General features: G+C 46.8%; 9 protein-coding genes across 9 annotated transcripts; 5 read left to right on the top strand and 4 right to left on the bottom strand.

The window, feature by feature from the left end:
• Positions 1–1,046: 1,046 nt before the first annotated feature.
• N7516_007275 (uncharacterized protein) lies at positions 1,047–2,678 on the top strand (the record flags this gene model as incomplete). The annotated part of the gene is made up of 7 exons (XM_057219995.1): positions 1,047–1,080; positions 1,130–1,259; positions 1,305–1,617; positions 1,659–1,904; positions 1,956–2,040; positions 2,102–2,530; positions 2,599–2,678. 7 exons carry the CDS (start codon positions 1,047–1,049, stop codon positions 2,676–2,678), a joined length of 1,317 nt encoding a protein of 438 aa, XP_057074086.1.
• A 463-nt stretch (positions 2,679–3,141) lies between these two features.
• On the bottom strand, positions 3,142–3,952 carry N7516_007276 (uncharacterized protein; the record flags this gene model as incomplete). Its single annotated transcript, XM_057219996.1, has 4 exons — positions 3,142–3,185; positions 3,242–3,331; positions 3,401–3,557; positions 3,602–3,952. 4 exons carry the CDS (start codon positions 3,950–3,952, stop codon positions 3,142–3,144), a joined length of 642 nt encoding a protein of 213 aa, XP_057074087.1.
• Positions 3,953–4,887: 935 nt separating this feature from the next.
• Positions 4,888–5,943, top strand: N7516_007277 (triacylglycerol lipase; the record flags this gene model as incomplete). The annotated part of the gene is made up of 1 exon (XM_057219997.1): positions 4,888–5,943. The coding sequence occupies one exon, from the start codon at positions 4,888–4,890 to the stop codon at positions 5,941–5,943; it is 1,056 nt and encodes a 351-aa protein (XP_057074088.1).
• A 1,391-nt stretch (positions 5,944–7,334) lies between these two features.
• On the bottom strand, positions 7,335–7,697 carry N7516_007278 (uncharacterized protein; the record flags this gene model as incomplete). Its single annotated transcript, XM_057219998.1, has 1 exon — positions 7,335–7,697. One exon carries the CDS (start codon positions 7,695–7,697, stop codon positions 7,335–7,337), a length of 363 nt encoding a protein of 120 aa, XP_057074089.1.
• A 410-nt stretch (positions 7,698–8,107) lies between these two features.
• Positions 8,108–8,658, bottom strand: N7516_007279 (uncharacterized protein; the record flags this gene model as incomplete). The annotated part of the gene is made up of 2 exons (XM_057219999.1): positions 8,108–8,284; positions 8,350–8,658. The coding sequence occupies 2 exons, from the start codon at positions 8,656–8,658 to the stop codon at positions 8,108–8,110; spliced, it is 486 nt and encodes a 161-aa protein (XP_057074090.1).
• A 2,194-nt stretch (positions 8,659–10,852) lies between these two features.
• On the top strand, positions 10,853–11,788 carry N7516_007280 (kinase-like protein; the record flags this gene model as incomplete). The annotated part of the gene is made up of 1 exon (XM_057220000.1): positions 10,853–11,788. The coding sequence occupies one exon, from the start codon at positions 10,853–10,855 to the stop codon at positions 11,786–11,788; it is 936 nt and encodes a 311-aa protein (XP_057074091.1).
• Positions 11,789–13,774: 1,986 nt separating this feature from the next.
• Positions 13,775–14,095, top strand: N7516_007281 (uncharacterized protein; the record flags this gene model as incomplete). Its single annotated transcript, XM_057220001.1, has 1 exon — positions 13,775–14,095. One exon carries the CDS (start codon positions 13,775–13,777, stop codon positions 14,093–14,095), a length of 321 nt encoding a protein of 106 aa, XP_057074092.1.
• Positions 14,096–15,860: 1,765 nt separating this feature from the next.
• N7516_007282 (uncharacterized protein) lies at positions 15,861–16,579 on the bottom strand (the record flags this gene model as incomplete). The annotated part of the gene is made up of 2 exons (XM_057220002.1): positions 15,861–16,400; positions 16,448–16,579. 2 exons carry the CDS (start codon positions 16,577–16,579, stop codon positions 15,861–15,863), a joined length of 672 nt encoding a protein of 223 aa, XP_057074093.1.
• A 201-nt stretch (positions 16,580–16,780) lies between these two features.
• On the top strand, positions 16,781–17,545 carry N7516_007283 (uncharacterized protein; the record flags this gene model as incomplete). The annotated part of the gene is made up of 1 exon (XM_057220003.1): positions 16,781–17,545. The coding sequence occupies one exon, from the start codon at positions 16,781–16,783 to the stop codon at positions 17,543–17,545; it is 765 nt and encodes a 254-aa protein (XP_057074094.1).
• Between the last annotated feature and the right edge of the window lie 225 nt (positions 17,546–17,770).

The raw sequence follows: 17,770 nt of genomic DNA on the forward strand, positions 1-17,770 counted from the left end.
CTCGCCCGTGCGACACATCTTAAACACGCCGAGAGCTCTGCAATTAGGTTACTTTAACTGGTAGTATCTGGCCGGCCAAGAGGGTCGTATTTCGGAGAGACCTACAAAGCTCCGACTAGATTGGAAAATCTCTACACCAGGTGGTTGGCTGTTTGGAAGCACGTAGTGGGCCGTCTCCCAGGCTTCCGTTAATGAGGGACACAGAGAGAAAAGTGTCACCAATGGACCCGCTGGGTTACCTCGGCATGACATCTGCTGCATCCACGTCTAGGTACAGCCTAGTTTGTACTCGGTAAATACGCGCTAAATAAATTTTATTGATTTTTCTCTTGGCCAGCTCTATGGAAATACACCGAGAAGGGATCCGCAAGCTCCGGATCCATACAGATGGCTAATATAGTATTCTAGAGCTGAACTATTGGTCCAGACTCCGTAAATAACATATGCCACCTCAACGGAATTGGAATGTAGGAGCTTCCTTAACAGAGTAGTTGGAAGTTGAAGGGCACAGGGCTTACAGGGAGTCAATCTCAATTGAAGAATCCAGTTACATGAGGACCACACCTACGCTAAGCCCTAACAAGCTTTCAAGACTTCCAAGGTTGAGATCCGAGGGTCAAATATAGTGGGTCCACGGATCCAGGTTCCGGCGCGGATGGATCTCCACTAACCAGATTTGGTAGTGGTATTCGACCAATGAGACGTTTGCCCTCGCTTTAAAGTTGCGACTTACCCAGGTAGTGCTTCTTACATCAACTTTAACTGCGTCATCTTTTACAAAGAGGAATATATGTGTTGAAGCTAGGGGTCAACGGCAGTGGACCCTTCCTAGCTGTCGATGGCAAAGCTCCAATGAGTGTAAGCGTGATACTAAGAGCTAACTTGAATTCAAAGCCTCTCAAATCAAAATGGGAGCTTTCCCTGGGGTTGAGACTACATACTTATATAATCTGCAACCCTCGAGCGAGCCTAACTCAATAATCACACACACACAATTCTTCTGTCTCATCTGAAACTATTACCATCACCCTCAATTTCCATTCAGCATGGGCGACAACAAATATTACACTTTGGCCGAAGGTACAAGACATTTTCAGTATTGGATTTGTTTATGTCTGACTATTCCTAGGCTGCCCCTTTGCCAGCAACAAAGCGACTGTTCTGATGCGGGATAGACAGGGCGGCGGGCTCGGATTGCTTCAGGATACTCGGCTCATTGAGACCTTGACTCATTTCTCGCGTGAGAGAATCCCGGAGCGGTTAGTGTCTTGTCCAATCGATCGGTTACTTTGAGGCCCGTATAGTAAACTGACATTGGACCCTTGCATAGAGTCGTCCATGCAAAAGCTGTTGGGTAAGCTGTTAAGGCTCCCCCGAAAACTTTCACGGATTGACACTATTTGTAGATCTTATGGCGAGTTCGAAGCCACCCGTGATTGTTCTGATTTTACCTGCGCCAGCTTTCTCAACAAGGTCGGGAAGAAAACGCCGGTGCTGCAGCGCGTGTCAACCGTCGGAGCCGAGTCAGGATCTGCTGATACCTCTCGCGATGTGCACGGATGGTCAATGAAGCTCTACACGGACGAGGGAAACCTTGATTGGGTTTTCAACAACACAGTATGCTCGGTTGTTACCTAGATAATGTCCTTCATACGCAGCAAGGAATACAGAATTTCACCCGGGAAGAAGCTACAAAAATTGCCGGAGAGAACCCTGACTATATGATTCAGGACATGTTTGAAGCCATCGAAAGAGGCGATTATCCTGTCTGGAATGTCTATGTCCAGCTGATGACCCCTGGAGAGGCCGAGAAATACGAAGTAAATATCTTCGATATGACCAAGGTCTGGTCGCATAAGGATTTCCCTCTACAGCAGATTGGTCGTCTTACTATGAACCGCAATGTAAGTATTTGACCTTTCTCCAGGATACATGCAGTGACTGAACTCGAACAGCCGCAAAACTATTTTGCGGATATTGAGCAAGCTGCATTTTCGCCATCAACGATGGTTCCAGGATTTGCACCATCCGCTGATCCAGGTAGGAGGGGCATTAAGTCTTTCTCCTAGAAATTCTCGAGGCTAACTTGCTTGTGACTAAGTGCTACAAGCACGACTCTTCGCATACCCCGACGCGGCCCGCTACCGACTTGGAGTGAACTACCAGCAGCTCCCAACCAACGCTGTCCAGGTCCAAGTCTACTGTCCTTTCCAGAGGGACGGAAAAATGCGATTTGACCACAACTATGGCGGAGATCCTAGTTATGTTGGCTCCACAATCAAACCCATTAAGTTCTACCAAGACGTGAAAGCATCAAACCCGGGAGCATTGTACTTACACACTGATCATGAAAAATGGGCGGGAGAGGTTTCGGCCTATTCTAGCGAGATCACTGAAGCAGACTTTGTCCAGCCCGCAGCATTGTGGGAGGTTATTGGTCGCAGCCCTGGTCACCAGGATAAGCTTATTAGCAATCTTGTCTCCAGCGTCAAGAATGTTCAGTGCCTCGAATTACGCAAAGCTGTCTATGGTAAGTACTATACTGGTTATATTCGAAGAGACCGGTCCGATATAGTGCAAGTCTAACACTGAATGTAGGCCTTTTTAGTCGTGGTGACAAGGACCTCGGGCTGAGGTTGCAAGAGCGTACCGAAGCATCAATCAAAGCGGCCGCATAGTACTGAGAAGATCAATCTGTTTCTAGTATTTCTACTGTCCTACTATACTTGATTACGTCTCTGGAGGAAAATTCCATTAGATGATATTGATATTTTGCTTTATGAATTATAACTGGAAAATAATAAAACAGCAATGATAGTAATCATTACTTATATAAAAATCGGGGGTTTTTGTTTCTTCTGGATAAGTCTTTTGATATTTCAGAGGTTCGCTTTCACTAGATGGCACAATAACCTTATATTTGTATAGCCTAGTATGCCGAGAAGACCAATAAGGTCAAGCGGAATCAATATAATGTCAATTGAAAATGGTTGATTGATTCAGGATCCTCTACAAGAACAGGAAATGTAAAGTATCCCTCCATGGGATGACATACTATAATTACTCCTAAGGATATTCTATATATACACATTTTTTCAGAATTACTAACATTCACTGGATGTGACAGACATATTGTAACTTTCAAGGCGAATTCGAGAGTCGACACAGATTGACATCAAAATTGTCTTCATCATTAAACATAGGTCGAACAACCAGAAAACAACAAGCAAAATAATCATACCGACTGAAAACCATAGTATAGCATTACTCTCTAGCTCTTGTCCCAAATACACGGTTGCTAGCGTGAACCCGACATTAGGAAAGATGAAGGCTATTATCATGTATGGGATTCATAATCAGCAATAATTCTGCAATGTCAAATTTTGAGGAGTATACTTACCCCACCACGTGTTGGTAAACCTCATAGGTATCACCCATAGACCATTTTCACGCGTGATAACCTCAGCCATGCAGACAAAGAATGCGAGCCCAAACAGCCACAGCGCAAAACCCCAAAGGAAGATACCAGCCCATGTTGCGAGTACCTGGAGGATTTCCTTGGCCATCGGATGTGTTGCAAATACCCATAGCCTTCAGGCACCGCACGGGCTGTGCCGATAAGCGCAACAGTAGTGAACCCGGCAGATCCGATACTCATGAACAAGCCCGGTCTCTGGGAAGGTTCTGGCCAGCCCTTCTCTAGAAGTTGACCGATGAACCAGGCCAGAAGGAGGACTGAAGCAGTCCAACCCAAGCCTTGGTACCCAATTCCGGCAACGATGATAGGCATTCGCTGAGGCGGCGGCTGCGAAGGCGCTATGGATCCCGCGATAGTATCTGTGAGCATGGCATTGAAGATAGAAAGAAACCACGCAGGGCTCATCTCCACCGCGACGACAGGTGTGTATTTAAAGGCAAGGGAGAGGTGTAGAGTAGAGTTGAGCAGAGTCATGGCGGCATAAATTCAGAATAATACTCCGATAGCCACCACAAGTCATTCTCGGACGTTCGGTTTGCCAAATTGCTGCATGCATATGAACATTGTCGCAAAGCTTAACCAGAATGAGCCATAGAATGCGCATTCAGGCCCTTCCGTAAAACATAGTTTGAAAGTCCTCGGGTTCGTAATCCAACGTAGGGCCATGAGCGAAATGAAACTGAGATATAGGACAATGTTGAATACGAATATGACCTTCCCGATTGTTTGCAATCCTTGAAATTGCTTAGGACATTCAGAGAGCACGATAGCTACACCGCCGCTAGACTGGGTGCAGGTAAACCAGGACCAATTCATATGATTTACGACCCATTGTCGCGGAGCCATTCTTTTGTAGCCATTATTTTCGTCATTATCTTGCATCTCAGTGTGAAAGAATCCATTGATGCCGCTATTAGAATTTGCTCCGCCGTTTGGTAGTCATTGGAATCACCCAAAACCCAAAATGTTGCATCAGAAGTACGTCGCAACACCGCCCTGTCTGTCTTTCTATTAGGGCGGATGAGGTCGGATGCCCTAACTCCGGAATAGGGTAAGCCATAGGTCTCGGCAAAATGCTGCTAGTATGCCCCTGCTTCACCTGAAGCTGAGAATAGCCATTTTCTGGTAGTCTAGGACGAGCTTTAGCACGAACCAGGTTTCTTTATCTGCATTCTACCTAGGTATACCTAGGTATCTTGACACCTAGGTAATTTCCAGAAAACCTTGTCATGGCTTCATTATGAATTCATAATGTTCCACTTAGGGATATCACTTGCAGCCAATGGGTCGGTACTGAACGTCCACCCATATGGCGTATCCACATTATCACAGATATATAGGGCACCTCTTTGCATCTCACTACTCTTAGTTCACACCAGACATTCTTTCCATAGAACATTTATATCACAATGGCTCAGCAACATATCCCCAAGACGGGGAGCCGCTCCCAGCTCAACGAATCAGTCTCCTCTTTTCTCGAACAATTTCCAGACCTGCACCTGGGTGGCCAAGAAGACTTCCACGATGAACGTTGCAAACACTTAGGAGTCTTTGGTATCCACAACCTGCCTTTGAACAAGGTTCACCCCATCCACAACGTGGAGTTTACTGCCATAAGAGGACCACATGGCACAATTCCCATTAGAGTTCTTTATCCGAGTAGTGGAGAGGATTACCGCGCATCTAACAAAGCAGTCGCCCTCATTTATTTCCATGGCGGAGGTTACACCGTCGGCTCAGTCGACGAGTTTGAGAATGGCCTGCGAATGCTTGCAGAAGCCAGCGGCGTTCAGATCCACGCTATTGAATACAAACTTGCGCCAGAATTTCGCTTCCCAGTCCAGCTAGACGAGTATGATGCAGTGATTGATGCCCTTCAGGGTGAGTTCGGTAGAGAACGTGGCATTCAAACAGTGCTCGGTGGCGGAGATAGCGCCGGTGGAAACATGACTGCTGGAATAGTGCTCAGACGCAAAGATGCCGGCAAAAAGCCACTGGATGCGCAAATTCTCTTTTATCCCGAGGCAAGGGTACCTTTTGATACGCCGGCTGCGGTCGAGAATAACTCAGGTTATTACCTCGAGTGTAATGGCATCTTTTCTTTTGCCGATCATTATCTCCCACGCGGAATACCTCCAAGTTCCCGATACGTCAGTCCAGGGATGCAGGAAACAAACCAGCTGTGTGATCTGTCTGCCGCATGTGTATACACAAACGGCTTCGATCCACTTCGAGATGTTGGAGTTGAATACGCGAGCAAGCTTCAAAAGGCGGGTGTCAAAGTCATGTGGAGACACTATGATGGTAAGAAAAGTCTGCACCTCAAGACACTTTGTGGCGTTCTGACATCCACATTAGACATGACCCATGGCTGGGTGCAAATGACGGCCTGGTCGCAAGCTGCTCGGACTGCTGTCAAGGACGTTGCTGGGGATATTAAATCGTTGGTGTATGTGTCACAGTAATGCAGGATGGTGATAGATAATGCGACAAGTGATAGACAATGTGAATAAAGGAACGATTGTACTGGAGGTTAGTCTGAAGAAGATTTCTTTTTTTCAAATTTGTGCAAGACGATCGACAGCAAACAGCACGGCGGATGCCAAACGTCGCCATCTTTTGCATAGTGCGGATAGCTGACCCACCGGCGGTGGGATTTCCGCTGTTGCCCGTGGCCACGAGGCCTAGAGCATATCGGCTCAGTCTTGAAACCATTTTTACCACACTCGGTAGATTGCGAGACTAGGCACACCTGGGAGAGTCCTGAAGTCAGCGATGATCAGTTTTCAAATTCTACTGTACTACCCTACCTACATAGAGATTGAGTATAGTTCTCGCCTCCTAGAAGCTGAGTCCATTGGTGCAAGGCGGACAGGGCAATGTGGCGAGATAATTGGAAGCGTTCATGAAGGTAGGCTGAGACCAGATAATGTAGAGATTCCTAAAGGCAGAGGAGAAAAAAAGCTTCCCTGCGTCAGTCAATGGACTGGTGAGGTCTTCCACTCATTGCGAGTCAAAATAACCACGGGGTAACGGGTTGACGTAACGCTGGAGTTCTCACCTGGTATAAAAATCAAGTGCATCTGGGAAGTGCTTGTGGTGGTGGTGGTAGGGTAGGAGGTAGAAACCGTTGGAATCGAATCCCTAGAAGCAGAGGAAGAAAGATCCGTTAGCTAGTTACGAGTTACTGTTGACGGGGGTTAGGAGTTGCGCCAAGACAGGGTACCCGATGGAGGATGCTACGATGTAAAGTTTCAATGGAGAAACAATGCATATGAATTCGTAGGGAGCAGAGTGGACAGAGAGAGAAGAGAAGTATTGTAGAATCTAAGAAGGATTGTATGAAGAAACAATATCTGTAGATTCGGAATGATTAAGATGGACGGAGGAGAGAAGAGAAGGAGGAGAGGAGAGAGAAAACTATCTACTATGTAGGTGGATCTGTCTGATAGTGGGTCCATGGGTGCCTAAGGCACCCAGGCACCCAACAAGAAGAGAAGAAGGAAGAGAGAAGCGATCTACTTCATGTTATATGATCTTTTGCAGTTTTATTGACCCTATCTCTTTGTTACAATCTCTTTTATTACCACCCTTGGACTTCCCGATCACCTCAGGGCTGCGGATGTAAATCTTCAGGGCAATGTATTCCATGGCCATATTACCTCAGACAGTAATATGACTATGCTAATGACTGGGTGAACAACAAGGGTGTCAATCATTGTCTCCGCGGGAGACTGCCGATTCGCTGTCGGGACCTTTCCTCCCTCAAATTGTACACGAACATTGCCAATATACCCATCATGACTTTTCCTGGACGGTTCTCCACGAAGCCTCCTACAGGGAAACGCCGGAATCCCTAGGGCATGTCCTTGATGTCATCAATAGTACAACTGACAGGAAAGCTAAGGTCACGATCCCCCATAAGCAAAGCTATGCCGGAGAGGGTGGCGGTGACACAGTCGGTTTTGTTGTAGGGTCTTGCGCTGCCCTCGAAGAGCGACCTGCACCGTCCTAGCAAGACATAATGTCTTGCACGAGTCATCGGACAGGTTGTATTGGCCTTTTCGGCTGCGTAGTAGCAGCAGTTGGAGGCAGATCGGGTGCACTGGGTCCACCAGGCGTTAAAGGGCGCGCCACAGTCTTCTGTTGGATCAAGGTCGACAGCAGCGGCAGGGCAAGCAAGTAAGGCAAGAGCAGAGAGAGCAAGCGAGATTTTCATGATGAAGCAGATTTTGTCTAGTAACGAAGGACGTCTACACAGGGAGGAGGTGTTCTTTATAAAGTATTCTCGCATAAATGCGGAGAATTCTGTTATAGATGGCTAGACAGGATAACATGCAACACCTGCTTATGCCGAATCTGGCGAGAATACGCGATCCCTGTAGGTGGCTTACATCAGTATGCATTTGCACCTTGCCTGACTAGTGGTTGCTGTAAACCCCCCGTATAGTAGTCTGGGTTCGTTTTGTCTTTCCGGTTATGGCGATCATCTTGATTATGGGTCATTTAATCGTAACAAGTGAACGTACACACTTTCCTCGCACATGCATCTGTAGGAAATAAAAAGCAACTAATGAAAGTCTCTGGCTCCTCAGGTACAACTAACAACCCTGATGACATAAGCCTCTCTTAGACCGGTTCACGCATGGACCTTGCCATATCAAGTTTCGCAGTTGGAACCAACCCTAATCCAACCAGCTTGGTGATAACACGAAAAGTCCAACCTTGGCAGTTCTCTGTCACAGACTTGCGATCTTTCGCTCTGGGGGGAACCTCTGCCGCTGCGACATTGCTCACCACCGCCTGCTGCTCTTCGGTTACAGCGGCTAGATGATAGATGTAAAAAAAGAGCCAGATTGGACAATATTAACGGCTCGATTAGAAGGCAGGTAGCTCATGTACTCTGCGTCTCCCTTGACCTGATAGATATATCCAGGTTGGTTCTCACGGGAAACAAAAAGTGCCCAATGCAGAGGTTCTCCTTGACCTTGTCGCTGATGAACGAGAGATAGGTAGAGGGGTGGCGATGGAAGAGATTGGTTAGAGCTGCTGGTTGAAGCGGTCTGCTCGGTCCATTGCTGTGTGCCTTTTCTCCTGGTGAAGGTGCGACCGTTGACCTCGCACACCTCCCTAAAAGCGAAGGTCCTTATGGGCGTCGTCGCGGATGGATAGTGGCTCATTTCTTAGAGACATAAGCATCAGTACCTTATAACCTGTGAGTTTGGGCATTTACTGCAAAATACCTACTAAATAGCTTATGTATTGTTATTGTTTGTGTTCAGCTTGGACGTCTGAGTTATCAGGTCGCTGAAAGAACGACCCCACCCCAAGTGAAAGACTGGATCTGTGATTTATGTATGTGGGGATGTACTTAGGTACCTAGGTACTTGAATACTTCTGATATCTATTTTTGGGAACATTGAGCTGAAAGCAATAACCCATCTTGTGCATCAGGTTGTCAGATCCTGCCCTTTTTACATAGGATCGACATCCTATAATTGGTCAACGTATGCAATCATAAAGTGAATAACAAGGTATGGCAAGAGAGAGAGACTCATCTCCCAATCAAAATTTCAGTAGAAAGAATTGCGCTATTTGACTGGCCTGGGAAAAGTAAGGCGCTAGGTACGAAGACGCATAGGGGTCAGGCGTCAAAACCCAGTTTTAGAGGACCTTGGTGCCTTAATGCCTTATTTTAGAACGGCAGAAAAGAATAAATACATGAATTACTATTACACGTGCCTTAATAATCAACGTACAGCGTTGTTAGGTAGGGTATATGAAGCTTTTGCCCTCCATACAAATCAATGCATCTCCATTTTCTGGGTGGTTGCAAGTCCGAAAAATGAAGCTTTTGACCTCCATACAAATCAGACATCTCCATATTTTTGGCTGGTTTAATTGATTTGTATGGAGGTCAAAAGTTTCATTTTTCGGACTTGAACCACCCAGAAATACGTGTGTTTATGGTGTCAAAAAGCTTCATTTAGGCAGGTTGATGTATTAACAATTTACAGTACACTGTATAGAGCGGTGTATGAAGCGGTGGTAATCCAGGCATTAAGGCATCAACATCCCCCCCAAGATTGGGTTTTGACGCCTGACCCCTATACGTCTTCGTACGCTAGGTGCAACTGCGTTGTGCTGGTCACCTGGGACATGGATTGGGGAGGGGAAATATCCAGCGCATAGCCGAAATACGACCTACGTAATTCCGGACATCCCGGGGTAATGTATGGACCACATAATGCCTATGACATGGCTCGTATACTGCCTAGGTGGCTAATTAGGTGCTGCAGCTTGGGAGTGCCCAGGTGTCTCACGGTGATTATATAAGCGCTGTTGAAACCTGTGGGCCGCCCGCAGCTGAACGGGACCCGTGAAAAACCAGAGTCCCGCTCAGCTTTTATGCCCTAATTTAATGTAGTTATGTGAGATTTTGTACAATAATCGTGCCAAGCCCACCACCACCTACCCGGTGGCACCCGATAGCAAATTTTCACCCGATAACAAATTTCACGAATTAAATATCTTTTGTATGGCAACTCCATACAAAAGGTACATAAACAAGACATAGTCATAACCTCAACTCTCTAAATGAGCAGACTAGTTTAAGGAAAATTAAACAGATAGGTTATTAAAATAAATCAGGCTTAACCGATCTACAACTATAATTAATTCTAAATATATAGTATGGAAGTGTAGGAAACTTTTTGGAAATCACCATATATAAGAACTTGTATGTAAAAGATTAACCATTCGTTTACTCCACACATACATTATTAAATTTACTAGAATTGATACTAAGTAATTGAGGGCTTATTTACACAATATATATCTTCCTATATGTTTCCTAACTATTTTGAGGGATGAGAAAATTGGGGTTATGATTATGTCGTGTTTATGTACCTTTTGTATGAAGTTTCCATACAAAAGATACTTAATTCGTGAAATTTGTTATCGGGTGAAAATTGGTGGTGGGCTTGGCACGATTATAGGGTAGACTGTTGTAGGAAATCGGGGATCAGGTGCTGCGACAAAACAACTTGACTGCGTACTCGAGCACGAGTAACACAACCACTCGGGGTCAAGCTCTACTCTACAGGCCTACTAACAGCACATACACAGAATGAAAAATAATGGAAGGTTGATTCCTCATAACTGGGGAACAGCTTCGGGGTTATTATACTCCTAGCCGGAGCGGGTGATCTCTACCCCCGGGACACCTGCACGTGACTGTGCCAGAGCTCATTGGGACCCGCTGTGGAGTGAAGGGGTCTGTTCCTACCGAAGCAACTTGGATCTTTATGAGATTTCCACCTTGTAATCACTGCTCAGCTCAACTTGGCTGTCGGTCAAGGGAATATCCACAATATGACCGAATCTCCAACTGATGAGGTTCTTTACGAAGATCGGAATCTTCACATAGGGCACCGATATATCAAGAAGGGCAACACTTTACTACCATGTCCCTCATCTGTGGATCCACTCAGCCTTGAAAATGAGCAAGAACTGATCCATGTGCTCGATAAGCAAATGGGCAGACTTGTTATTGAATGGGACGCTTCCTGGGTGACCAAGTCAGGGGTTGGAGTGCGATCTGCGGAAGCCGAAGCAATGAGACTTGTTTCTAAAAACACCGAGGTTCCGGTCCCTGAAGTGCTTTTCACCGATTTCAGTGCGGATGAAGCTAAAATGGAAACGGAAACGGAAGAATCTTCAAACCCCAACTTTCATGCACCTAAGGGGTTGATTGCGATGACTATTATTCCCGGGATACCCCTACAGAAGAAATGGGACAGCCTAGACGACGAGGCTAAAGAGTCAATATGTCTTCAACTTTGGGATCTAATCTTAAAAATCCGAAATATCGCTCGTCCGCAAGCGCTTGAGGGGCCGTATCAATGTGCCGCAGATGGCTCTCCATCCCATGACCCGATGCTTGAAGATCTGCAAAATCCCGTTCGCCCACTTACCAGCGACTTGGATCTACGTGCGAGAATATACGAGCGCTATCTCCGCTGTGGAGGGAGTCGGTATATGAATCAACTGCTGGATATGTTGCCTCGGTCAGAGCGCTCGGTGTTCACTCATGCGGACATTGCGCCACGCAACGTGATGGTAGACGAGCAGAACATGGTCACAGGCATTCTTGACTGGGAATCGGCGGGGTGGTATCCTGACTACTGGGAGTATGCACAGATTATGCGGCCGGCTTTTTGGGGAGACTGGTCGGTGTGGATGGAGAAGACGGCACCACAGCGGTGGGATCTTGAAGGAATCAATGCTTCAAGAAAGGTTTTGTTCTGAGTCTAGTTATAGGAGGGTACTACATGTTAACTGAAAACATTCAATATGTACTATCAAAGCCATTCCTACATTTTCCAGTTCCCCAGGCGCGGGATAACTGAGCAACTTACAAAACATTCTACATCAATTAGCAAAGTCCAATAAAACAGATCGCTTCCTGAAGTACTTATCATAAAGCATATTCCAAATCTCGCTATCCCGATATCCACTCTCCCTGGATATTATGGTGCAGGTGCCAAGATATCGGAGGTTTCAGGCACACGATTGCCGTTCGATTTACATACTTGCTGAGAGTTTGGACTTGTACTTTGCAGAGGTGTGGAAGCCTAAGATCTGCCAGGACTGGCGTTCAGAGATCCCAGAGTTGGACCATGGAAAGTCAGCCGTGTGCATATGCCAAAACGACTTAGTGTTCTAGATGGCGCCTCGTCGCCCAGCTATATTCTATTCTAGCTCCGAGGACGGCGGCAAGAGGGACTTTTATATAATAACTAAAACAAAAACATACAACAGTGAGGATTCGCTGGTGGTCACCCACCCAACTACTAACTCACCGGCGTGTGGCTTAAGTACGGTCAATAGTTCGGTGGGTGTCGCCTGGGTGAGAAATGGGTGAGCGCCGCTTTACGGTCGCGCGACCAGGGGTGAGAAGGGTGAGTGTGTTATAGACAGGGTGAGAACCGGGCTGACAAGCGGGTGAGAATCACCCTTGGTAGCGTGATGCCCGCACTGACCTCCTATAGTGACACGGAGGCGTGATATGATTGGATTACAAGTTGAACCTGAAACGTTTCGATCCTTGGCATCTGCATACAGCCCAAAAGAGACACTATGTCTTCAGTTAATTCGTTGTTGTGGCTTTGTCGCCTTGGAGACTCGCTACAGCCCTTCTGATTTGCCCATGCTTACACATATAAAGTATCCCAGTGCAAATAGGTAACTAGCACATAATCGTGACTAAGCATTCACCTACATAGAAGGTTAGGGGAGGGGAGGGGAGGGTCAATCCGCCTTAATAAAACTCAATAAGACAATAATGAGTTAAGGAAGCGGTAAAGGTAATGTTTTGAAATAGGTAGTACAGTGATATTCGAAATCAGTTTTAACTCAGGTCTCACTCTCTTTCCCTCCCGAGGCCCCACCTCAAGCGCACTAGTCCTTATTCGGATATATTCCCGCCAGCCTTGCATGGGAGTGCCAAGATATGGGAGTCACAATTAGTCCGCTCTCATGGGACTGTAAACAATGCAAACATACAGAAAAACGTGACATACAAGTTATATAGAAATTCCTTCTATAATTAAAGATTTACCTGATTACCTAGCAGATTTATACAGCCGAAATAGAAAATCCTTGGCAAAGTTATGCTCGCGTGAGACCAGGACATGGGACCAACCTTTTTTGGTCCCATGGGAGTTGGTAGACTGCGACAATGCCCATTAAGGTGGATACACTTCTAGCGTCTTAATATTGCATAATGATGGGCGATGGGCGTCAATTTTCAAAATGCCCATGGACGGGCAATGTCGCAGTCTAGGAGTTGGCAAGGTCTACTCGGCCGCGTAGGTCTGAAAAGGCAAAGAAGTCTCTAATTATATTTCCGACTGTCAATTATGGCTCTTGTTCCTGAGTGAGGTCAGTGGTGGTCTCCAGGGGTGGGGGCGTATCAATTTGCCGGGCGTTAATTCCCTCTCGGTAAGCACCAAGGGTTCCTCTCAGCAGTTATATCACGTGGAGTCATTCTAATGCATGAGCAATCACATCTCATTGGCCAATCAATCGTCGATGTGTGCCTGTAAGAGCGCGTTAGGTTCTTGGCGCGTCTGTGATAAGTCATAAAATCTTGCGGTGATATTTTTTTACCTCTACAAACAATTCCAGCACACCAGGCCCGGGCTACCCAGACAACAATTTCCCCTAATCGCCCCGACCAAGCCTCAACTACCAATACAATAAACTCGGCTTACCGCTGTTGACCAAACACTTATGCAGGCATTATTTGGGTATGAGCAAATGCTGGACCTGGATCACATTTCAATCGTTGACGCCGCCCAAACCCTCGGGATAGTGCTTAGCGACCAAGGCAAATTAAATGAGGCCGAGCGAATGTTCAGGTGGGCGCTGGCCGAGTACGGAAAAGCGCTAGGAATGGACAACATTTCAACTCTCGACACTGCGCTCTGCCTCGGGATACTATTCAGCGACCAAGGAAAACCAGACGAGGCCGAGCAAATGATCAGGTGGGCGCTAGCTAGGTACGACAAAACGCTAGGGCCGGACCACATTGCAACGCTCCACGCTGCCTAATGCCTCGGGATAGTGCTTAGAGCCTGAGGAAAGCCAGATGAGGCCGAGCAAATGGTTAGGCGGGCGCTAGCCGGGTACCAGAAAGCACTAGGGCCGGACCAACTTTGAACTTTGAATGCCGTGGAAAGTTTCAGTGTGCAATATCGTACATACTTATGATATACGTTGTTGCCGCTGGTATAGACGCATGAATGGATGTATTTCATTTGCCCTGACACCTCGCAATGAAAAGCAATATGCAGGCTATATTTACTACAAAGATATATGTTGATTGATCCCTGAGATTCTTCCAAACTGCCCGAATGATGAACATTGAGCCTCACCTGGTAAAGCCTGTCGTGGCCTTGTTGCTATTTGCAGTATTAGGCGGCCCTCGTGGCGTAGCTGTGATGGGTTGTGGGATTGTCAAGAAATGAGGTTACTTTAATTTACACTGACTCGTCAAAGATACATGGGCAAATGTGAGGTTGGCGGAATGGTTTCCTAATATGGACTAGAGTGTGGGGCGGGTCCTTGGGAGGTAAAGAGTATGAGAATTGAGTTAAAACTGATTTCGAATATCACTGTATCTTACTCGTAAATGCCATACAATGGTAATTCTCTGCCATACCCACCCACTTCAAGCAGGAGGCATCTTCACCCGACTATCTCTCTAGAACGTCATACTCGACCTCACAAAATGGCTCCGAGGCTTCCACCATCCAAGCTACATCTCATCCGCGACATGATAGAGAGCCAGTCACTTGGCACATCTAAAATGGCTGAAGAAGCAGAATGCAGCCAGGCTACGATTATAAATATTCGCGCAAACTTACGGCAATTTGGAAGTGTGCATGCAACCCCAACTCGTATAGGACGGAAACGGACTGTAACGCCACTGATGATCGAAGCCCTCTGCGAACACCTGTCTGAAAACCCCGGCTTATACCTCGATGAGATGGCTGTTTTCCTCTGGGATGAATTCCGCACCCTAGTCACAACCTCCAGCATCAGACGAGCCCTTGTTGCCAACAGTTGGTCTAAAAAGTGCACTCGGCAGCAAGCGAGGGAGCGAAATGCCGATTTACGAGAATGGTATCTACATAATTCATCGGATTTTCAGTCCTATCAGCTGGTTTACGTAGATAAATCCGGATATAATAAAAGGGTTGGGTTCAGGCGCATAGGCTAGTCACTACTTAGTGTGTCCCCTATGTAGGTATCACAGTTTCACCGCGACCAGCGATATCAGATACTGCCTACGTATACCTAGGATAGAATTGTTTTCTCGCGTGTCTTCCGCGGGTCCACAGATGCCACCGTGTTCGAGGACTTCATAGCGCAGCTTCTTCAGCACTGCGGAAGATGGCCCGAACCTAAATCTGTTCTGGTTATGGATAACGCCTCGTTTCATCATTCAGAGCGGATAACGCAGATGTGTGTGGATGCAGGAGTAAAATTGGTCTATCTGCCACCCTACTCGCCGGACTTGAATCCGATTGAAGAGTTTTTCGCTGAACTCAAAGCCTTTATTAAACGAAACTGGAGTTATTATGAAGTAGACCCCGATCAAGGCTTTGATGCCTTTCTTGGATGGTGTATTAATGTGGTCGGTGCAAAAGAAGAGAGTGCTAGAGGTCATTTTCGGCACGCAGGCTTGAAAATCGAAGAAGTATCAGAAAATTGCTAGTTCAACCTTCAATGGTTTCCTTTCATCTAGCTTAAATGCACTAATACCACTTGGTATTCTTACAGAGCCCCTGCCTTTGGTCTGCTCGCTAGATAATCAGGTAGTTAGTTTCATCCACATGACAGGAGCCAGAGCTGGACAAACCAAGAATTCCCCAAACTCTGCAACAAGCGTATCTTCTTCTTCACTCAACCGCTGTTCATCTGGCCCCTCAATCGAAAACGTAGTTGCGACGTCGAAATCGACCCATACCATCCGCTTTTGAACGCCTGGAACAACGAGTATATTTTTGGGGTATATATCTCGGTGGTGAACGTGAGCAGCGTGTATCTGCTTCATGCCCTCTATTGCTTTGCGATAACACGCCTCAGAATAGTTTTCGCAATTCAAACTTTCGGCATTCGGAAGGTATTCGAGTAGTATTGCTTTGGGGTGATATTTATCGTGCGCGAAATGTTGAAAAGCTGGATAGAACGCGGTAGGGTCGATTCGATCAATGTGGCCGTAGAAGTATGGGACTAATCCTCTCTCGCAGACACCGTGTTCCCGAAGATTCATGTAGGCGTTTAGTTCGCAGCGGAATCGGTTCAGGTCTCGACCATTCTCGGCAAATCCTGGATCCCCGTTGTCGTGAAACTGAGTCGTTAGTAACAAGCCAAGAGCAAGTAGCTGAGACTACTTACAAGTTTCATAGCATATTTCCGCCCTTCGAGTTCTATCTCAAACACTGAAGACGCATCGGAACGATCTATTTCTCTAACAATCCGTATGTTGGCAGGGACAACATCCAGCGAGCCTTGATTGCTGGGGCGCATTGTTGTTTTAAGAACCTACCGAGGTGTGGTCGACTTCGGCCAGCTCCCTGACTGATTACGAACAAATTCACGTGAGGAAGCCAGAACGAGCGGAATAGCGGAAGAACTATCTAACCGAAATCTACCCCGCATCTTCCGGGCGGGATTTCAACCATGGATCCTGAATGACCGCGAATATTAGATAAGAGCACATACGTTGAAATGGTACTCCAAACTCTGCTGGATTACCTTTCCGTTGGCCTTCCGCCGATTCCCGTAGGTGGCACTGCCCCATCTCGCAATACGACAAATCCTCGCTATGGTGCAGCGGATATCACCCAGGTAGTTTCTTGGCCTGAATTCAACTACTCCACAATCATCCAGCGATATGGTGTTCCGTTGCGATCGAAACAGATTCAGTCCGATCCCATCGCATCTCCACCTGCAGCAATAAGAGACGAGCCTCAGTTTCAGCTACGATTTGCTGAACTAATTTTACCCCGTATAAGGCGGTCCCTTCGGGCTGCTTTCGAGCAACTTGCATCCGAACTTGCGACGCGACGACTCTCGCCAGTCACGTTCGATGGAGGAAGTGCGGCGTCTATAATAGATCTGTTTCGACCCGATACTGCTTTCATAGCGGTCGGTGCTGCTTCGAGTTCCAACCGAGCTCCAGGGGACTTGAAGGTATCCTGGAAATGGCAGGCTTCATGGCGGTATTCCCAGACTTTGGCAGAACAGCGTGAATACAAGCAAGTCTTGGCTCAGGTTAATTTCTACATGCGCCAGCATAATGCCCGGTACGGCTATATTCTGACGAATACGGAGCTTGTTGCTATCAAGCGTTTAGAGGGAAGTGGTCGCCTGGCGGTCTCCACTGCTGTGCCCTGGAGAGGTGGAGGTGTAGGAGAATTATCGGTACTCCTGGCTTTATGGTACCTCGGAATGCTTGCAGCGGAAGATGCGACTTGGTTTCTAAATGCATAGCAGATCTCGACAGGATGTTTGCTTAGCTTTCGAAGTTATTTACTCTATATATATATGATAATCTCTATGAATACTGTAATGTAGAGCTTGTTCGACATCGTGCATTATCGTCCTTCTCAACGTCCTAGCTCCTCGGTCGTCAGGCCTGCATGTCGGAAATGGCCTTTGGCGCTTTTCTCTCGCGCACCCACAGTGTCAACACACCATTCCAATAACCCGCAGAAG

Source organism: Penicillium verrucosum (genome assembly GCF_028828655.1).
Source record: "Penicillium verrucosum strain IBT 35672 chromosome Unknown utg000002l_segment0_segment0, whole genome shotgun sequence".
Lineage (NCBI taxonomy): Eukaryota > Fungi > Ascomycota > Eurotiomycetes > Eurotiales > Aspergillaceae > Penicillium > Penicillium verrucosum.